The following is a 21,597-nucleotide window of genomic DNA, read 5'->3' on the forward strand; positions in this document are numbered from 1 at the left end:
GCCCACGTGATATCTACACACGTGTCCCCAAGCTGTGAACACACAAGAGTTAGCAAATGTGCTGCCTTCTGTCAGAATCTCAGGCAAGTCCTCAGTCAAGCTCTAGCCCTCTCCTTCATGAGACAAAGTTGCTCTTCCCTGTGCCAGCTGAAAAGTTCCTGGGACAGGCATCAGAAGAATATTCACTCAAGGGGATTGGATTCCAACTCTCCCACACTTATTGGCAGAGTGGTGCTAGCTAGTTGTTTCACCTAAATAAGCCTCAGCTTCCCCATCAATAAAAAGGAGATAACCACAGACTACAGGCCACAGAAAAGAATGAAGTAGTAACATATGCCACTATATGCATGGGCATCAAAAGTGTGGCGCTAAGTGAAAGAAGCCAGTCAGAAAAGTCCAAGCACGGGCTGCAGAGATGGCTCAGAGGTTAAGAACACTGGCTGTTCTCCCAAAGGTCCTGAGTTCAATTCTCAGAAACCACACGGTGGCTCATAACCATGTATAGTGAGATCTGGTGCCCTTTTCTGGCATGCAAGTGTACATGCAGACAGAATGCTGTAAATAAATAAATAAATCAAAAGAAAAAAAAAAAAAAAGCCAAGCACTGAATGATTCCATGCTTGAAGCACTCAGAATAGATTTAAAAAAAAAGAAAAAGCACAGAGATGGAGAATAGACTAGTGATTGCTAGGAATGGGGGAAGAGTACCTGGGGAGTGTTGACTGGTTGGTACTGAAGTTTTGGGTTTTTTTTTTTTTTTGGTGGGGGGTAACAACAGAAACTTTCTAAAATTAGTGTTGGTGGTAGCATTTCTCTGTGAATATATAAGGCCCATTGTGTGTGTTAAGGAGTAGTTTTTACAGACTGTGAAGTATGCTGTATTGCAATGAGTTTGAAAATAAATAGTAGTGCAAGTTAAAGTTAAATAAATGCCAGACTGTGTGCTATAACAGGACCGTGCCCAGCACGTAGAAAGTCTTAGGCAAGGGTTGGCCACCGTGTCTGACCAGGGTTCTGCGCCTACCCCCAGGGGAACTGAACCCTCTGCTCTCCCCCACACTCATGTCCCCAGATAGCATGCCTGGTGAAAAGCAACAACTGTGCCTTGTCTCCCTGGTGGCTGTGTACCCTTTACTCTCCATCCTGGATATCTGCTCCATGGGCAGTGCTGAGGGCATCACTCGCAAGCACCTATGGCACCTCTTCTCCCTGGACACACTCAATAGTTACTTAGCACGCGACCCAACCGAGAAGGAGCTCACCTACAAGGTGCCCACCCGGCACAGGTAAGCTCGACTTGGGGGCAGGCAGGACATAGTGGCAATCACAAACTGCCTACCCACCACCCAACACTAGGCCTTTCCCAAGAAGATGACGGTGAGGGGGCCCTAAATTCTTAACTGTTCCTAGAGCAAGGCAACAGTTGGCTTGAGCTCTAAGGAGCTATCTCAATGATCCCGAATTCCAAATTTTTCACCTTGTACCTGGGGATGGGCACCCAAGGTTAGAGCCCCGAGTTGTCTCCAATGCCAGCACTGAGCCATTTCTCCGCTTCGCACAGCATGAGCCACACACCCCCTGTCTTCACGCCTCTGAAGCTGGATTTCAATTTTGGAGCAGCACCACTCAATGCCCCACCCTCCGTGGTGCTCCTCGTACTGAAGAACAGTGGACTGGTGCCCTTGGACTGGTATGGCTGGGCAGAAAGGGGATGCTACGAGGGTCTGGGGACAGAGCCGTAGAGGCCAGGAGTAGGGAATAGCCATTTCCTTCCCGGGAAACCCACCTGAGGTCTGCAAGTGGGCCTCCCACTGACAGGGTAAGGGGGCCCAGGGGAGACCACAGTTTCCCGAAGCACTTGGGAGATGTCACTGGCCACAGCTGGGCTCCTGGCAACTGGTCACAGCAATATCAGTAACCGAATGAATGATACAGACCAGCCCCTGTGTTCTTCCAGCCTTCGGTCCTTGACCTTTGCAGTGTCCCTGTGAGAAAGACCTCTCCAGGCTTTCTCAAAAGACAGTGCCTGAGTGTCAGTGGACTAAGACCTCAGTCAAAGCCACGCAGCTCTTAGAGGCAGGGCCAGGTTCGGATCCAGATGTACCATCTCCGGGGCACCTGCCCACCCTCGTTAGTCAGCAAGAAGGCTTCAAGTTGCTTCTGTACATGAGGACTGGCACCACACTGAGTGACAGATTGCTGGGGCTGGGGCCAAATGGAGGCAAGTCTAGGCTGCCATGGAAGACAGGCATCTCCTGCCACACCGGAGCCTACCACCAGAGGGCACGATTGAGCAAAGCTATCCCACCACAGGGAAGGAAAATAGTTGCCTGGCAGGTCACAGGAGGCCAGGTCTAAAGACCTGAGCCTACCAAGCCTGTCCATTCTCCTGTTGTTCTGCCCTCTCATGAGGGCCCAGAACTCACGCCCAGCAAGCCACCTGGTTCCACATCACATTCCTGGTGTGAACACACTTAGACTTCTTAGTAAATGTCTGTTAACAGACTTTCAGTTCTGGTTGGCTAATGAGAAGTATGAGAGAAGGGTCCTTATCTGGATCAGGCTGAGAGAGTCAAGGCCCAGCCTGGGGGTGTGTTGTGGGAAGGTGAGTGAGTGAGAGAATTCAAGAAGAAACACTGGGGTCAGGACCTGCTGGCCTGAGCAGAGGCCATCTTGGGAGTGGAGAGTGAAGGAAGACGCTCTTCACTGACAGGCCTACAATGGTTACCCCTAAACTCTGACTGCCCCAGGCCTTCACGGTGGTTAGATGGAGAGGTTGGCTCATTATGTGGCAGCTATAGTAGGATTGTGAATAACTATAGATCCTGACAGGACTGCTTAGCCTGGTTGGGAAATCCCAGAGCCCATCCTGGGCTTAGACGTGATAGCGGCTGTCCTAAGCAGGCCAGGAGCCAGTGTCTTTAGAACACAGGGCATTGGCCTGTCTCCTGGGATATTTTGGAAGACATAGGCATGCGTGTGTAGGAGCAACCCAGCTCACACACACTGTGGAGAAGGTCCACAAGGTTGGCAACCAGGAAGACAGACAGGACCCAGGTAGAGAGCTCCCTGAACTGGATCCTGCCGGCAGAAGATCTCTTAAAAGTACAGGAAGCCTTGCCGTGCCTCCTCCAGAGCTCGACTTTTTCCTGTGCGTTTTGTGCTGTGGTTCACTTCACTTTCTTAGAAGACTAAATTTTTGCAAATCTAGCATCTCTCTGCTGAGCTCATGAAGAAAAGATGGGGACTTTTATTCTCACCTGGACCAGTGATGCAAGGAGAGCATGGAGTTGCCTTAGAGATGGCAGGATGAAGGGGATCCCCAAGTTGGGGTAGAGGATCAGAGAACCACGGAGCTGCCTTCTCCCCTCAATCCTTCTCTCTCCCGGGACTTGTGCTGTGTTTGAGTCTGGCATATGGTTGCAAGGTTCCTCGCATTCCAGAGGACAGGCTCTTAAAGACATCAGATACGCTGTTATTTGTTCACTAGGGTGCTCTTATTTCACTGGCTACATCTGTCTCAGGTATTTCCTACAATTAAGCTTCAGGTCCGTCCCAAGAACAGAAATAGGGACCAGGCCAGTCCCTGCGCTCTGGGAGCAACAGGAACCCGGGGACAGCAGCCTCCCAGGACAGGGTGGTGTGCCGGGAAGGAGGAGGGTGTGGACTCACAGCGTCACTGACCACTTCAGGCAGGGTGATGGTGAGATCAAAGAGACTTTCTGGAGGGCTCAGGAGTACAGTGCTTGCTGAGCATACGCAGAGCCCCCATTTCAATCCTAGCATGGTGAGGAGGAAGAGGAGGAGGAATTTTGGAAGACAGCAAGAAAAGGAGGACCTTGAAAAAGCTGGAGATACAGGCAGGGGCAGGACATGAAGGGCCTTAACTTGTTAAGAGGCTGGTGAGATGTGAGCTGCAGAAGGGAACAAAGGCCTGGCTCCATGACCTGTCAGTCTGATCTCCAGGGGATGGTAGGTTAGGAGGGTGGTGTTGTCCTCCAGCTTTCAGGAGAAAGTGTGTGCATTAGAACAAGTCAAGGGAAAGGCAAGATAATCATCTCATCAGTAGACCAGTGAAGTGACTGTGTGTAAAGGAGATACAGAAACTTCCCAGAGCATCCCGAAATAGCGAGAGCTCCCCCTCTGCCACTGCTCAACATGCCCCCAAATAAAATGTGTTGTTGATTATTAATATTTATTATTGATTTATCTTTTAGTTAAACAGCAGTTATTCCTAAACCAGCTGTATACCCAAATCACCACACAGAGACTAGGATGTATTTAGTTAACCTAGAGCACAATGCTGGGCAGTGATTACTCCATCCTAAACCTCCAAGCCCACATAGCTTCCTCACCTTCAGATTTTATACATTATACTTGCTTTTAGTCATATCTTAGGTCCGGTTCATCCCTCCTGGTGGTTCCAAGTCCTGTCCTCTCTGATCTCTCTTCCCGACTCCTCCCACTCGCTTCCTTCTCCTCCCCTCTGGACCAGGATGTCCCACCCTATTCTCTCCATTGCTCAGCATTGGCTGGTTGTTTTATTGACAATACAGAGAACAAATAGTGGCATGTTTACACAAACTTGAGACAGGTGATGCTTAGAATAAGCATCACATGGAATGTCCGATTGAAAGCAGATAGTGGCGTAGAGAAATCAGCATTCAAATGAACAAGGGTATATTGTACACATCCCACAAGGACATTATACCAGCAAAAATGAGAAAAGCCGCACTCACCTGCATCAGGCCAAGCCATACAACCGATGGGAGAAAATTCAGAAGCCCCAGCCTCAGGCTCATATCCACTGCTGGGGTGGCCGGGGCTTGGGCATGTTCCCCCCTCAGCATTTATGCCACACACAGACAGCTGTATGCTCTGCAGAAGGAATCCCCCTCCAGAATGTGTGCTGTGAAGGAAGAATGGTGGAGTGGAGTATACATGTAGACCTGGTACCTTCTTTTTATCAGTTGCTCGGTATTCTACAATATAAAGGGACTTAAGTGATTAGGCCACTCCTTTATTGGAAGATTTTTTTTCCACCACCATAAAGAAAGTTTCATGTATAGATGTATATGTAAATATCAGTTCGTGGGACTGAGGAGACAGTGCAGAGGCTATGGTAGTTTGCATGAAAACGGCCCCATAGGCTCATAGAGTCTGGTACTATTAGGAGGTGTGGCTTTGTTGGGGTAGGCGTGGCCTTGGAGGTACTGTGTCACTGTGAAGGTGGGCTTTGAGGTCTCAGATGCTCCAGCCAGGCTTAGTGGGGCAGGCTCCTGCTGCTGCCTGCAGTTCAAGTTTAAAACTCTCAGCTCCCTCTCCGGCACCATGTCTGCCTGCATGGCGCCATGCTTCTTGCCGTGATGATGATGGAGTAAACCTCTGAACTGTAGGTGGACCTCAATGAAATGCTTCCTTTGTAAGAGCTGCCGTGGTCACGGTGTTTCACAGCAGTGAAACCGTAACCAAGCTTGTTATGCAAGCACGAGGTCCTGAGTTAGGAGTCCCAGAACCCATGTAAGGCCAGCCACAGTAGCACACGTCTGTAATTCCAACATTCCTGTGGCAAGATGGGAAGAGGAGACAGGACAGTCATTCCCAGAAGCTAAGCCTGACACCCACAGTGGTAAACAAACCCTGTCTCAACAAGATGGAAGCCAAGGACTGACACCCACCGTTGTCCTCTGACCACACGCATGCTGTGGCACACTCACACACATGCACACATATGTCATATACACACATACACAAAGATGTTTTAAGATGTTCAGTGTGTGTTGGTATATTTCCATGTCTGCATTTTAATCATACGGGTGGTTTCCCAAGAGTAGGACTTGCGGCTCAAAGGACATGTGTGTGTTTTGTCTTAGTACATGCTGCCGAATTCTTTCCAAAAGCTAGCAGGACTCCCCTCTCACTCTACCTGTGTTTGGGGATGTCTGCTCTTTCTGAACTTTTCCATCACTATAGGCATCTATTTTTCAAATCTCCTGTGTGATAGGAAAGAAGGCAGAACTCTTGTGATTTTGGAGTGCAGTTCTCTGACTCCTGTTGAGGCTTATTGCCTCTTTTGCCTTCCATTTCTGGATGCCCTTCCCTGACTCACTTTGATGCTGGGGACAATTCCCTTCCGTCTCTCTGAAAGAAAGAGTTCTATAGAATGATGGCCTTGGGACCTCTCATCACTGCTTTCAGCAGCTGGTTGGAGGGCGATGTCCACTTCGCTACCATGTGAGGCCTTGTGAGGTTGCTCTTCACACTCTTCCTTGCTTTAAGATCACCTGTCCTCTGGGCACCTGTTCTGTACCCCGTGTTCAAGCTAACTTCAACACCCTTTTTCCCAGGGGTCCCTGAGTGGTCCTGCCAGCATTCCCAAGGGTTGCAAATGCTCTCCCTGAGAGGTTATGAAAGAAGGACCCAGTGGCCAGTCCTAAGTGACTCACATATACACGTGACACACTTGGCTCCTGGTGTCCAAAACGAGAGCTGCCGTCTTCACTGTTCATTATTCATTCTGGGTCTGCTTCTGTCTCTAGTTAGTGTTTGTTTGTTTGTTTGTTTGTTTGTTTGTTTGTTTGAAGACAGTGCCTTAGTCATTATTCTATTGCTGTGGTGAAACACCAATTTAAAACAACTATTTTAAAAGGATGCATTTAATGGGGTTCTTGCTTACAGTTTTAGAGGGTTAATCCATGATTATCATGTTTGGGAGTACATGGGCATGATGCTGGAGAAGGAGCTAAGAGCTCACATCCTGACCTGCAAGTAGCAGACAGGGAAAGAGCGAGACTGGGCCTGACAGGGATTTTGAAAGCTCAAAGCCCACCCCCAGTGACACACCTGCTCCAACACGGCCACACCTCCTTCAGCAAGGTCACACCTCCTAATCCTCCCCAAACAGTTCCACTGATGAAAAGCATTCAGAGGGGCCATTCTCATTCAAATCAGCACACAGGGTCTTACTCTTTGTTTGTTTGCTTGTTTTGTTTTTCGAGAGAGGGTTTCTCTGTGTAGCCTTGGCTGTCCTGGACTGGCTTTGTAGACCAGACTGGCCTTGAACTTGCAGAGATGTGCCTGCCTCTGCCTCCCTTAGTGCTGGGATTACAGGCATGTGCCATCATGCCCAGCTAAGGTCTCATTCTTTAACCCAGGCTAGTCTGGAACTCACTATGCAGCACAAGTTGACCTTGACTTTCAGCAATCCTCCTGCCCAGTCACCCAAGTGCTGCTATTACAGGTGTGAGCCACCGTGCTGGCTATTTCTGGGTTTGGGGGCATTTATGAAAGGAGACTCTGCCTAGCTACAGTTGCTCACCAGAACATAGGTCAACTCATGAAATGGGGGTGCAAAGTGCGGAAGGTATGGTGAAAGCCCCTCTGCCTGCCTGTCTTTCCAGATGACTTAGACTCTGCATGGCTTCACTCTTCTCACTTGCCTCCCCCAGGGCCTTCCTCTTTCCAAGCGACCAGCAGCTAGACACGGATCTGTGGGCAGATGAATCAGAGCTCAACTTCGCTGAGCTCCACCAAATGCGTGCAGAGGATAATTGCCTCTTCATCATCAACCCCAAGACTGGAAGCCTGAGCCCTGGGAAGGAGCAGATGGTGGAACTCAAATACAGGTGTTCCCAAACCCCCCTCTACCATGCCCTTCCTTCAAAGAACTCCCTAGCCCTGGCTTTTGTCTATATGACTCCAGGGGACCCAAGACAATCCCCTGCAGGAGAGGCCTATGTCATCCCCGTCTGTCCCAATTCAGATGTGGTTGTCTGACCCAAAGCCACACTTGTTTTCCCATCCAAAGAAGACTCCGGAACTCACTGTCCAACTTGTCTCCGCCCTTCCAGCCACCTGTTTATCGGCACTAATCACCTCTCTGTGCTCTTCAAGGTGTCCCATGGACGGGAGATCCTGGTAAGACCTCACGCCCCAGTCCTGCCGGGGTCTGGGGACTGGCTCCAGGAGCTCTTTGGACATCCAAGAGAGGAGCTGGAGTGTTGCCCCCTGGGGCCCTGGGGCCCGTCTCTCAGCTGGGTCTGCCCGTTCTTGCCCTACGTGGGCTCTTTATTTCCAGCTCCACTTCATAGGCGTGACGGTAAAGCTGGAGCAGAAGTACGTGCACTTCACCTCTGCCACCCACCAGTTCATCCCTGTCCCCATCGGCGACACGCTGCCCCCACGCCAGGTCGGTGGTCTGTGGGACCCTGTCACTAAAAGGCCTAAGTGTTGGTCTCTGTGTGTCCGGGTCAGTCCTTACAGGCTTACAGACCCTGCGCCACATGAAACAACTGGGAAGATTTAAGGCCACAATCTTCTGGCACTAAAGCCCTTTGGTCAGTCTCCATTCCCAGGCGGAAGTATTTTTCCCCATTAGCCCAGGGATCTTCCATCTTCCTGACCATGCATTATTAGTGTTAATAATACATTTTAAGTCATTTGTGGCTCACTCCAGTGCTTATAAATACGCTCAGCTAGAATTACTGCAAATCCGTACTTAACCTCCTACATACAAAGTACACAAATAATGTCTCTTCTGTGTAGCCCTGGCTGTCCTAGAACTGACTATGTAGACCAGGCTGGCCTCAAACTCAGAGGTCTGCCTGCCTCTGCCTCCTAGGCACTGGGATTAAAGGTGTGCACAACCATCACCCAGCTCAAATAATGTCTTTTTAATTTTATCCTGTCCTATGTCATAAATGCCAGCTATGACCCACTCAGTTTATCTAGACATGTTGGCTAAGAGGTCTCAGCCACAGTCTGGAAATGATTGCTTTTAGAAGCACATCTTTCCAGAGAACAGAGGGTGGGAATGTGAGTCTTTAGACTTGCAAGCTTTTTCTTTCTTTTTTGTGTATGTCTATGTATGTGTGTGTATAGGTTTGTGTGTATACATGTGTATATGTGTATACATGTTTATGTGTTCATTTTTGTGTATGTGTGTAACAGGCTTGTGTGTACATGTTTGTGTATGTGTGTTCATGTTTTTGTGTATACAAGCTTGTGTGTGTGCATATGCTTGTATGTATACATATTTGTGTGTATGTGTGTACATGTTTGTGTGTATGTGTATATTTGTGTATATGTGTGCATGTATATAAATGTGTGTGTGTGTGTGTGTGTGTGTGTGTGTGTGTGTGTGTGTAAGCCAGAGCTGGACATCAACTTTTTTTTTTTTAATCATTGTGCACCAGTCAGTTTAGCCAGTCTGTGAGTTCCAGGAAAAGAGTAATCAAGGGGAACACCTATGTGATTCTGGCCTCCCCATGTATATGCAGATGTGTGTACATGCACACACATTGGAAAGGGAGAGAGAGAGAGAGAGAGAACATGCAAGAGAGAGTGTTCTTACAGTTCTGAGGGCTGGGAAGTCTAAGATGAAGGCCAGGTGAGGGTCGAGATTTGTTGGTGTCTGGTTTGTGCTTGTGCTCCTGGCTCCCACACATCTCCTCCAGGTTTCCCCATGCGGCAGAGAAGGCAAACAGGCTTTCTTAGGCTGACATGACTTTCAGGATGTCTCCACCCCCTTGACCTATCACCTCCTGAAAGACCTCACCTCTGTTTTTTAATAAAATACTTTAATTAATTATTTTGAGAACTTTATACTTTCATACAGTGTATTTTCACCTGCCACTCCTCTCCCTGACTCCTCCCAGATCTACCCTCATTTCCCCACCTCCTCCCAATTTCCTGTCCTCTTTTTTTTTTTTTTTAACTGACCCACGAAGTCCAATTTCTGCTATCTGTATGTACTGTCATGTATTGTCATGGGTGTGGGGCTACCCACTAGAGCTCGGTCAGTCATCAGTACCTCCTCAGTCGGGTGGGGATGGGGCGCTACAAGCCCCTCCTCCCCTTCACAACAGAGTGTTAATTGGGTGAGTCTTGTGTAGGTAGCCACAGGTGCTGGGAGTTCATGAGTGCGGCCATCTTGTCATGTCCAAAAAAATACTATTTTACTCTGGCCCCGGTCCTGCCCATCTTCTGGCTCTTACAGTCTTCCTTCCCCTCTTCTGCAACAGGCCCCGAGCCTTGCAGGGGCTTACGATACTTATGTCCCACTTGTAGCTGAGCAGTACACAGACACTTCTTTTCTGCTCTCTGATCAGCTGAGAGCTTCTGTGTGAACCATCCACTGTGTGGAGAAAGTGCTTTGATGAGGCTTGAGAACCACACTGGGCGCAGTGATACAAAGTTAAGGGGCAGTTTGATGTCATTTGGCAAAATAATAGTAGTAAGTTCACCGCTGGGGCCTCTAAGAGATGGCCAGCCATGGGTTCTAAACACGGAGAGGGGCCTGATCAGTAAGTATCTGGTTTTCCCCCAGAACACGTCATTATTGCACTCATGGGTGTGGCTTTGCCACTAGGGTCATTGTTATAGTTTGCAGGTTCACAGTTGGGTAGGACTGTTGGTGATTCCCTCAGCACCGCCCTTCCCCACCCTCCCCCACTGCCACTCCCCATACTGAGGACTACCCAGCAAGAAGGAAGTGGCCTATCAGTGCCAACTTGATTTTTACAGCGGAGATTAGGGTGCAGCCTATGAGCTTGGGTACAGAGTATCCAGCCTGAAGCACTGTATCTCAAGATCCGTGAGATGGACCAGGCTAAGAAAGAGAAGAAAGGTCCAGGGCCAAACCCAGGTGAATTCTTTGTTCCTCTCCGGTTTTAGTACTCTTAGCTCTGAGAAGAAGCATTAGACCAGAACAGCTCTGTTTTTCGGAGGCAGCCTTCAGTTTTTCAGAACCCTTTCCCTAGGCTATTTTAAGAAGATTTCCTCTAATAACAGAGTGACAGTCTTCATGGTGGACTAGATTGAAAGTCTTCGATGATAAAGGTTCTGGATGGTGTATAGGTATGTGGACATTTCCCCAAACCCCAATGTGAGGGACACTTACGCTAGGGTCTTTTATAAACTTGGCAAGTGTAAATTGAGAGCAAATGAGGTAAGTGGCTGCTTTACAAACAGAATTTCTGATTATCCTAAAATTTTACAGACTGAATATCCAAGTATTGAGCCGTAGGGGAAAATGACAGGGAGGTGGGCTCAGAGACCTTCAGAGTTACCGTGGCGATAATGTGCCCCCCGCAAAGTGGGTACCTGTTCTACAGTCTCAAGCTGTCTGTCTGTCTCCCCATCTCTTCCCTTGCAGATTTACGAGCTGTATAACGGTGGCTCCGTTCCTGTGACGTACGAGGTCCAGACCAGTGTTCTGTCACAAATTCAAGAAAAAAATTTTGATCATCCTATTTTCTGCTGCCTGAACCCCAAAGGGGAGATCCATCCAGGAACCACTGCTCGGGTTCTGTGGATCTTCTCACCCATCGAGGCCAAGACCTACACGGTAAGCAGTTGGGCTTGGAGCTGTGACTTCCTCCCTGTGTCTTGATTTCACCAGTTCCTTCCTCCACTGCTGTCATTTCCCAGGTGGACGTACCAATACACATCATTGGATGGAATTCAGCTGTCATCCGCTTCCAAGGAGTGGGATATGACCCCTATATCATGGGTGACACCGCCCCCTTCCACAACCTCTTCTCATGGGACAACAACTCCACCTACTCTCGGCTGATGGTTCCTGGGCAGGTGGGAGAAAGGGAGCTGGGAGAAACTGAGGCAATGGAGAGCCTTAGAGTCAAGGGTGGGCGGTACTGAAGGCTACAGAGAGAAGGAGATTGGTTACGGAGGGGAGGAGGGATGAGAGCTGGAATTAGCCTGGCTCCAGCTTTAAAGACAGCACCCGCTTACCCTGTCAGCTGATGACTAGTATTCCTGCTTGGGACACCTCAGCTACTTTAGGACCCTTGATCCAACCCTTTTCTGTGAGCGTGGGGCTGAGGGATATTGCAAGATTTAGAAAGAAATCCTCCTATCCTGGGTGCCATCTTCAGACAGAGCAGTCCCTCTCGTGGGTCCAGGTGGATTTTGCTCAAGAGATCAGGGGTCACCAATACTGCTTCTAGTCCACATGCTTCTTATTGTTGGGAGGCCTGGCCCACTCTCCTAGTGATTCATCTATTCAGCTACCCTGTGGTGTACTTTTCCATCTACCCACTGAAGCCCATACCGCTTTCTAATCTATGTATCTTCTATGCAACCATCTACTCTTAAACCCCCACACAATCACTACACTGAACATTTTTCTGTTAAGAGCTCCGTTATACCCCTAAGTCAGGATGCACACTGGAAGCCCTGTGGACACAATAGGCTCTGGGGTGAGGCTCTTGGAAGTTATCCTAGCTCTACACGTGAGAGAAATTTAGAAAGGTCGTTTCTGTCCCCTGAACCTTAGCAACACACTCAACACGAGAGAGTAACTGTGCCCGCAGCATAGGGCCACTGTGAGGGTCAGATGTGAGGAAAACTCCTGACATCATAATTGGCCAGTTGGAAATGCTTAGGAAACAGCAATGTTTCAATGGTTTCTTCTTCATGCCCCCGAAGCTGATGCTATGCTGTCTTCACTGACAGAATGTCTTCTTGTCCCAGTCTCATGTCTCTCTGGGAAACATCCCTGTGCAGAGCAAGTGTAGCCGTTTGCTCTTTCTCAACAACATCTCCAAGAATGAGACAATTGTCTTCACCTGGCAGCCAAGGACCTTAGACTTCGGAGAGGTGAGAGTCCATTTGCTCCCAGAATGAGAACTTAGGGCAAGACTTCAAACTCCTTCTGAACTGCCTCATCTCCCCTCAACGTATCCCTCCCCATTCCATCCCAGCCTAGCCTATTCCATCCCATCTTGCCCTATCTTATCTCATACTATGCTCTCCGATCCCATCCCATTATTTCCTGTACCACACCATCTTATCCCATTCCATAGTATCCATAGTATCTTGCTCTGTCCTATCCTATTCCAACTTCCCTTATTCCATCACACCCCATCCCGTCCCATCCCATCCCATCCTGTCCCATCCCATCCTGTCCCATCCCATCCCGTCCTATCCTGTACCACTTTACCTCAGCCCACCCACTGCCATCCTTCCTCCAAATCCACAAACTCTTTATCTAAATCAACAGGTAACTGTGAGTCCTGTGGAAGGAGAAGTGGCTCCTGAAGGGGCAGCCCCAATCTTAGTGACCCTGAAGACCTCCGTTCATGCCTGCTTCTACAGCGTGGACCTGATATGCAAGGTAGGGACCGCCACAGGGAAACACATAGGCGTTGAGACACAGCTCCCAATTATGGGATAGTGGAGGACTCTGAGATCTCCAAACCCTCAGAGAAAGGCAGGAGCCAGCTCTCAGAAGGGCTCAGGGTAGGCTCACGCTGAGACCCTCCAGCTCTAGGCCTTCTCTCCGCTTGTGCTGGGCCCAGGTATACCGGCAAGAACTCATGCGGCAATATCACAAGGAGCTACAGGAGTGGAATGAAGAGAAGGCCCGGCAGGAGGTGGAGTTCACCATCACGGATAAGAAAGTGAAGGTGAGGAGTGCTCAGTGAGCCCCCCACTGCCGGACTCCACCAGAAGAGAGAGTGCTGACTGGCTGAGGTGGCCCTCCATAGGAACCTGGCCAACCTGCTTTTACATTCTGCTCACTAGCATAGCAGCTCCACAGCCATCCTGGACCACCCAATGTGAGGAAGGCTGGTGGGCAATTCCCTGCGCTACACGGGAAGATGCATGCCAGTTGTGTGCTGAGAACACAAAGGGAACCTTACAGAGCTCTCACCTTCTGATGAAGGACACCATGGCCTAGTGGCCTTACATGCAGGCTCTAGAGAGAGACCTGGGTTTGATTCTTGGCTTCAACCTTTGCTAATTATGTGACCCAATAACATAAATTAGGGATTTTGTTCAAGATAATCCACAGGTGAGAGACAGATGTGGTAAAAATGGCCATGAGTTGTTAATAGTTAGAGCTGAGTGACTGAACAATGGTAATTCTTTGTAGCATTTGCTCCCTTTTTGTATACAAAATACGGGGTTTGGGCATTTAGTTTTGGTGTTTGTTTGTTTTGTTTTTTGAGACAGGGTTTCTCTGTGTAGCCCTGGCTATCCTGGACTCACTTTGTAGTCCAGGCTGGCCTTGAACTCACAGAGATCCACTTACCTCTGCCTCCCAAGTGCTGGGATCAAAGGTGTGCATGACCACACCTGGTCTGGGGGTCAGTTTTTAAAACAGGGAGTTGGATAGTTCCTGTCTCGGCATCTTAAGTGTGAAGGTTACAGGCAGGAGGTATCCCACTCAGTCAACAATAAATGTTTTGGTTTTTTTTTTTTTTAAGATTTGTTTATTTTATGTGTGTGAGTGTTCTATCTGCATTTACATCTGCCGGAAGAGGGAATCAGTTCACATTATAGATGGTTGTTAGCCATCATGTGGTCGCCGGGAATTGAACTCATGACCTTTGGAAGAGCAGACAGTGCTCTTAAACCACTGAGCCATCTCTCCGGCCCAACAATAAATGTTTTAAAATATGTTCTAATGGTGGTGAGATCTCCACTTTGGAGCTACTGCTGTGAGCATTAATACCCACAGAGTGCCTATAACCAAGACTGGTATCCAGGGACCATTTCTGAAACGCAGGCTGCATTATAATCTTCAGGGAGGCCAAATATTAAACATAAAACATCTTGATTCCTCCTCACTTTACCGCCTGCCTACACTCATGTTTTTATCCCTCAGTCTTCTCTGTGACCACCGCATAGCACTCTCCAGGAGGCTCAGCTCTCCAGGAGACTTGGGCCTCTGTGAATACAGATCATATAGGGAAGTAAGGCTGCTTTCCAGTCTTCAGAATTGCAGGCTGTTTTCTTGTCTCTCTGAGTTCCAAAGACCCAGGGTGCCAAGGGCACACACCTTCGGGGCCAGCCTCCCTACATTTGATCACATTTCCTTCTCTATCCTTCACTTGACTGAACAGATTTTCCTTGTCTGTTCCCAGGCGCCACTTACCCAGAGAAGGTTCTAGAAGAGGGTAGCACTGGGGGGTGGGCAAAACCCAGAGGGATGCAAAAAAGATGGAGGTGGACATGACTGGGGCTGTCACATCCTAAGCTGGCCTCTCTCTTGCAGAAGAAAACATTTTGCACAGCCTGTGAACCTGCAAAAAAGTACAAGGTGAGCCCAAAAGCCTCAGGCCATTCTTGGGATAACTGAGAAAATTCTTGCTTGTCCCCAGAGACAAGCCCCGAGCCAGCCTCCTAGACAGAAGGGAGGACAGTACTAATAGGCAAGTCCACAACCCTAGGGAGCTACGCCAGGGGACCTGATGACGGTTGGGATTATGCTTGCCCTGTCACCCGTGCTTGCCTCTTCCCAAAGACGCTGCCTCCCATCACAAACCACCTGTGTCTGGGCCGGCCCGCCAGCTGGAACCTGAAGGTGGCAAAGGAGAAGACATCATGGCCGTGTCCTCAACCACCTGTGCCAGGCCTGCTCTGTCTAGGCCTCACCGCGAGGGCCCATGCCATCGACTACTACCTGGCCAACTTCTTCTCAGAGTTTCCCTGCCACTTCCTGCACCGGTGAAGCCCTGGGGAAGCTTGGGCCACCTTCCTCTAATCTCAATCCTCTCCCCCTTTGTACAACAGTGGTATCCACACTCGGTCTTTAGGAAGGACTGAAGCAAGAACAGGGTGGATGAGAAGTCATTGGGCACTATGGGCCCAAGATATCACCATTATTGTTTATGTCCTTTTGAAGGGAGTTGATAAAGAGGCCCCCGAGGAATCCACCAAGGCTTCCCACTCTCTTCTTTGGCCAACCTGGAGCCTCTGGGTCCTGTTCTAACCTAAGGGTTGGGTGTGGCTCTCTGAGTACAGTAACTACATTTTCTTAAGACTGGGAATGTGCCCAGAATATTTTATGTCCTCATGACTGGGTAGCTGCCATCATGGCTTGTACGCCCCTGCCACAGCATATTAACATTCCAAGTTCATTCAGAATATCACGGTCTACTCCAGGGAGCTGCCAAAGAAGAAATCCTTCAGGGAAGAGACGAAAGCCTTTGAGGAAGAACCCCTGGACAAAGTGAGCCCTGACTCGAGGCAGAAGAAGCAGATTGTGGTTGACTGCCTCTCCTCCATCATCAGGTACCCTCAGCTCTGTGCGCCTTCATTCTCTAGCCACCTCTCCAGATGCATCAGCCAAAGCTTCTGAAGCCCCATGACTTCTCTCCCTGACAAAAAAGAGAATTCCTTTGCAAGATCCCTCTGCTGGAGGACCCTTGGGACAGACCAGGTCTGATAGAGCTGTTAGGTGAACCTTCAAGGCTGAGTCCTGATCCTCTCACTTTCTGTAGCTAGTCTGATGCCATCTAGAGCCAGTTAATTCCCCAGGGCCTCAGGAGACCTGCCTTTTATCTGTGTCATTCTGACTTGCTGGCTATGCCTGCATCTCACCCTGCTCACCTTTAAGACATCATAGGGCTCAAAGATGCCTTGTTCCAAGGGCTCTCCTCCCTGACCTAGCTAGAACTGCCCCTTGGGCAACAAGAAAGGCAGAGTTGCCTTGGCTGTAAGCAAGATTACATCTGATTCCATCTCCTTTTTTTTTTTTTTTTTTTCCTGCCCAGGGGCCTGCTGGAAGACAAGACTTTTCAAGAAGCTGTGGACCAAAGCCTGGTGGAGCAGGTGCCTTACTTCTGCCAGTTCTGGAATGAGCAGTCAGCCAGACTCCTAGCCCAGAAGAGCAGCTTGTATTTAATGCCAATCCTGTCCCTGTCCTCAAGCTGCTTTGAGGAAGAGAAAGACAAAGACCAGGAGGAGGACAAATACACCCTTGAGAAGAAGTTAAGAGATGAAGAAGAGGTTGAGCTGGAAGAGGAAGTGGCAGAAGAGGAGGAAGTGGAGGAGACAGAAGAGGAGCCAATCAAGGAGGAAATGGAAGAGGAAATGGACAAGGAAGCAAAATTGACCTGGTCAGTGATGAAGGCTGCCACACCGCTGTCTAAGTCCCAGCAGGCCCTGCAGTGGCAATGGCAGCAGGATCTGAAAGCCATAATAAAGGAGGAGCAAGAAAATGATGAGAAGGAAGCCATTGGAAGGTGAGCAGCTGGGACCAGGTGAGGACAGGGGAGAGAGATCCTTACCCAGAGGCTGGCCCCAACTTGCCCGTGATTCTCTTCTTAACTCAAGGTCTAGTGACAACCCCTTGGGTTAGTATAAGGTTTGGATGGGAGGATTTTCAAAAGAGCAGAACCCAGCTTTGTGTAGCGTGTGATACCTGCTTGGTAGCACTTACCAGGAGAGGGGCGGTCACCTTTAAAGTCTCTTCTTCAGTGGATGGTTAGGACCAGAGGCCCATTACCACTTCTGATGTGGCCTTTCTTCTGCCACTTTCTCCTGGGGCCTTTTGGGGGGGGGTGCATTTCCTTCTTTTGGGATTCCTTGGCACCACACAACCTCTTCTTCATCCTCTCATCGCTACCATCCTCCAAACCTGGCAACTACATCACCTAGGTTTGAATCTCAGCCACACAGCTAGCATCTGTGAAATTGCAACAAGATGCCCCATAGTGTTTCCGCTGGGGGAAGGGGTTTCATTGGGCATCCGTGCGGCACCCAGCACCCTCTTGCACAGTAACTTGCACACAGCTGAGTGGAGAAAGCAGCTTGCAGGTCTGTAACGTTGGATTACAAGAGCAACACCCTTCTCCCAGGCTGTCAGCTTTTACCAACCTGCAGGAAGCGATACTGCAGAACATGATCCAGAACATCCTGGTGGAGGCAAGCCGTGGGGAGGTGGTCCTCACCTCGAGGCCCCGCATCATTGCCCGTCAACATGAACAGGTGGGGGCTTGGGGTTCCACTCACTGGTTGGAGGGGTGTAAGACAGGAGAGGCGTTCAGACGGCATGGGAAGCCTCACCTTCATTCCTCCCTGAGGCTTTCTCTTTTGCAGGGCGGATGCCCTATTGCCGATGCAACAAGATGTATTCAGCTCTGGGGCGCAGCACACTCCTGACTGTGTGCTGCTGACTGCACCCAGCAACTCTAACATTGCCTAAATTGCCCCTGGTCCCTTTTTTTTTTTTTTTTTTTTTTTTTACTGTCTTGCAAGTAAAGCATTTTAACCCCTCCATCTGCCTGGATTTTATTTCCTCTTGCCTGGAGAAAGAAAAGTGGCGACGTGTGTGGAAGTGAGAACTGTCAGGGTGGACAGCAGAGATCCACCGCACCTTTAGAGATGGGAGGATGAGGCCCCTCTTGACTGGCAGAGTTCTTAATACTTGCAGTGTGATTCGTCTGGCCGGTGGAGGGCGCTTCGCTACAGTGTTTCCTGGTAGACAAGACCGGAGCACTAGGCCTGGTGGGCTAAACAAGCGGCCATGGGATGGACACTCCTACCGGCAGCCGTTTGCCAGCACCTCCAAGGCCAACCAGGTTCCCTGAACTCTCCTAAGAGGTTAAGAAGAAGGGGGCGGTGGTGGCTCACGCCTTTAATCCCAGCACTTGGGAGGCAGAGGCAGGTGGATCTCTGTGAGTTTGAGGCCAGCCTGGCCTACAAAGCTAGCTCTAGGACAGGCAGGGAGACACAAAGAAACCCTGTCTCGAAAAAGCAAAAACAAATTAAGAAGGAGGGGAAACTGAGGTAGACAGTGGCCTGCCAGAATTAGGATCTGTGCAGTATTCGAAGCCGTGGCTTGGCCGGCCACAGACGTATCCAAAATGACCTCGGTTACAAACCAATCCTCAGACCCAGAGATGTTCTGCCTTCACGTCGCCTCTGTTTTCTCCCTAAGCCTGGCTCCTCCCTGAGCGCGGAGGCAGGTGGGTGGAAAAGTGACATCTGGTGTTGTTCCAGCGGCACTCAGGTCCAGGGCAGCCACCCCTGCACCACCACCCCCAGCTTTTCCCCCTCTCCATCCCCCCCTGCCTCCACCCCCACCCCCACCCCCCTGCAGCCGCTGACAAGGCCTCTGCGGAGGCTCGGTCTCTGAGCCAGGGCGGGGGGTGGGGGGGGGCGCTCCGCCTCCGTGAGTCAATATTTGCCCCGAGCAAATGGGCGCCTGGACAGGTGTGTGTGTGTGTGTGTGTGTGTGTGTGTGTGTGTGTGTGTGTGTGCGTGTGCGCGCGCAGGGGCGGGACTGAACAGGCAGTATAAGAGTGCACTGAGCCCTGGCTCAGGCACAAGCTCCGGGGCGTGGGCTGGGGACGAAGCCAAGCCTGTCTGCTTTGGGCGGAGGGGCAGAAAGGCCACGGAGGGTGGCCCCGGAGGGAGGGGCGGGCCAGGTGTGCACCTGCGGGCGTCCGCCCCGGCAGCCGACGTGTCAGACAGCGGTGCGCGGCTGAGAGCGGCGGCCAGGGGAGCGCTGTGCGCCGCTGCGCTCGAGGAAGGCCATCCACCGAGGACGGACACCTCCGAGGACCGCCGCCAGGCCCCGGGTCCTCCGCTGCGCCGGCCCCGCGACGAGCCCCTCGCACAAACCGGACCTGAGCGTTTTGTTCGTTCGGCTCGCGTGAGGCAGGGGCGGCTTTTCAGCATCAGCCCCGGGGCCGACCGCCACCCAAGCACCTGCCTGCCCGCCGCCGCCGCCACCTCCACCGCCACCGCCACCGCCACCATATGGGTCACAGAGACTGCACACCGTGCCCGGGGACATCCGGCTCCCGCCAGGCCCCGCCTGCCCTGCCCGCAGACTCTGAGCTGCCAGGCATAGCTGGCTGCAGGGTGATGCAGGCTGAGCAGGCTCCAGCCGGGTGGCCGGAATTGGGCTGAGGTCCAGAACAGAGATTCCCCTCCTGAGCTTGGAAATTGGGATTCTAGCCTCGCTCTGTCCCGGCGAGTTCTGTGGCCTCGGGCAGGTGTTTCCCCAGCCTTTGGTTCTCCCGTAGTGAGGGCCTCCACGACCCTCTTTATCCTGGCTCCTGGGGAGGCCCACTGCAAGAGTCAATGCTAGAGAACTTGTGCGGGGAACACTTGCGAATGGTGAGCCCAGGACTTCTGTGCGGACTCAAATCTCTTCCGTGCTCCCGCTCCCACCTCAAAATTTCACTTCTGCCACTTGGCGGGTCTGTCTCTCAGTCCGATCATATCAGCGGCTATCAGCAGACACCACAAAAGGACAAACACAGGGTCTTCAGACACAGGAAGGAGCTCAGCACCTTTCTCAAAACCCGTAACCTTGTATTCTGCGCAGCCCAGTCAGACGGGCTAGACTGGGTCTGGGTAGCGCCCGGCTCAGCCAGAGTCCGGCCATGGATCATTAGCCACAACCCAGATCTGGAATGGGCCACCCCCATTTCAGTTACTTAAAATGCCGTGAGCTGGCCTGCAAGAAGGGATTGTCTTACCCTCCGACAGAGGAGCCTGGGGGGAGAGGCTAGGCCAGAAATGAGTGCTTCTGTCCTCTGATTCCAGGCGCCTTCCTTCCCCATCCCCCTCCTGGGAATGTGTGGCGACAGCTGTAGGTTAAGGGTAGGCAAAGGCTCCTCATGAGGCAGCAAGGAGACCCTGGCTGGCTTCCCATTAGGGTCAAGAAGCAAGGATGGAGAGAGGTAACCCACAGCCGAGACAGAAGCAATGCCAAGGCGGTGGGAAGCAGGGTGATAAATCGTTGTGGGTTTTTTTGTTTTGTTTTGTTTTGTTTTGTTTTGTTGTTGTTGTTTTTTCCCTAGAGCTACTTTTTTGTTCCATCAGCCACCCTAAACTCTACTGCCCAACTTCTGGCTATGCGGAGGCCCCATGGGAACTGCTGGGTTCCTAAGGAATGGTGGTAAAGGGGCTCTGACAGAAGATGAGTTCTTGACTGAACCAGCCCCAAGGCCAGGCTAGATCCACAGGTCCTCAGACATAGATAGGTATTTGTAACCCCCATGCTGGCCTCCATGACCTGCTTCCCTTGGCACAGTCTTTCCTCCTTGCCCTTGCTGGCACTGAGTGATTTACCTGTTGGCAGCCTGGATCACATTTCCCATGTCTTTGATGGCAGAACCGTCCCCTCCCCAATCATGGCATGAAACTGGGACTCCTTGGGGGTGGGTTGTCCAGATCCTGCACAACCTAGGCCTGCCCTTGGAATGGTCCCAGAACATACAAAAGCAGCCTTTGGAAGTAGGGTGGCAAAAGAGAGAGTATGGAGAGGGCTGAGGATCCGGCCTGGTGACAGATGTCACAGGGCCTCTTCCTTAAGCTTCCTTCCCCAAATCCCCACCCCCTACCCATTTCCATGATTCACTTTTCCAGGCCATCTTGGGGCATCTGGCCTCTCTCCTCTGGGTCCCTCCTCTTCCTCCCATCCCCCTGTCAGCCTGAGGTGGAGTCTGCAGGCGCCTGGCAAGCCTGCAGGTGCTGGGACAGAAGGGGGGTACTCAGCAGCTGTTGTGCGGGCTGCCCCTCCCCCCTCCTGCTCCAAGCCAGAGTCTGCTTCCTGTCTTCCCTGTCAGCACTCCCAGTAAGGGGAGGGCACAGGTAGGGGGAAAAGGAAAAGGAGTGATCAGTTGAAGTGCTGCCCTGTGGAAAAGATGGGGGGTGGGGGGGTGAGGCTGGGAAACAGCAGAGAAGACGTGGCCAAGGGGAAGGCCTGAGAGAGGCCTGAGAACAGGCGCAAAAGGTAGATAAAGAGTGCAGCTCTGAGGCAAGGCAGAGGGAAGCACTCAGGCAGGGCAGGGGGAACGACAGAACCACCAGAGAGTGGAAGCAAGACCT

At 51.0% G+C, this 21,597-nt stretch overlaps 1 protein-coding gene across 1 annotated transcript in view; it reads left to right on the forward strand.

Moving 5' to 3' along the window:
• Positions 1 to 17,972, forward strand: part of Cfap65 (cilia and flagella associated protein 65) — a 35,211-nt gene extending 17,239 nt beyond the window's left edge. Inside the window, 17 exon segments of the mRNA XM_055617035.1 lie at positions 1,073 to 1,286; positions 1,562 to 1,690; positions 7,449 to 7,625; positions 7,851 to 7,917; positions 8,078 to 8,188; positions 11,156 to 11,347; positions 11,431 to 11,589; positions 12,475 to 12,618; positions 13,022 to 13,135; positions 13,320 to 13,427; positions 15,023 to 15,067; positions 15,272 to 15,474; positions 15,913 to 16,041; positions 16,524 to 16,994; positions 17,610 to 17,720; positions 17,722 to 17,739; positions 17,851 to 17,972. Of these exon segments, the coding sequence (XP_055473010.1) occupies positions 1,073 to 1,286; positions 1,562 to 1,690; positions 7,449 to 7,625; positions 7,851 to 7,917; positions 8,078 to 8,188; positions 11,156 to 11,347; positions 11,431 to 11,589; positions 12,475 to 12,618; positions 13,022 to 13,135; positions 13,320 to 13,427; positions 15,023 to 15,067; positions 15,272 to 15,474; positions 15,913 to 16,041; positions 16,524 to 16,994; positions 17,610 to 17,720; positions 17,722 to 17,739; positions 17,851 to 17,956 (2,498 nt within the window). The 3' untranslated portion in view covers positions 17,957 to 17,972.
• The last annotated feature ends 3,625 nt before the right edge of the window (positions 17,973 to 21,597 follow it).

This window comes from Psammomys obesus, unplaced genomic scaffold (assembly GCF_907164565.1).
Source record: "Psammomys obesus unplaced genomic scaffold, mPsaObe1.curated_primary_1811, whole genome shotgun sequence".
Lineage (NCBI taxonomy): Eukaryota > Metazoa > Chordata > Mammalia > Rodentia > Muridae > Psammomys > Psammomys obesus.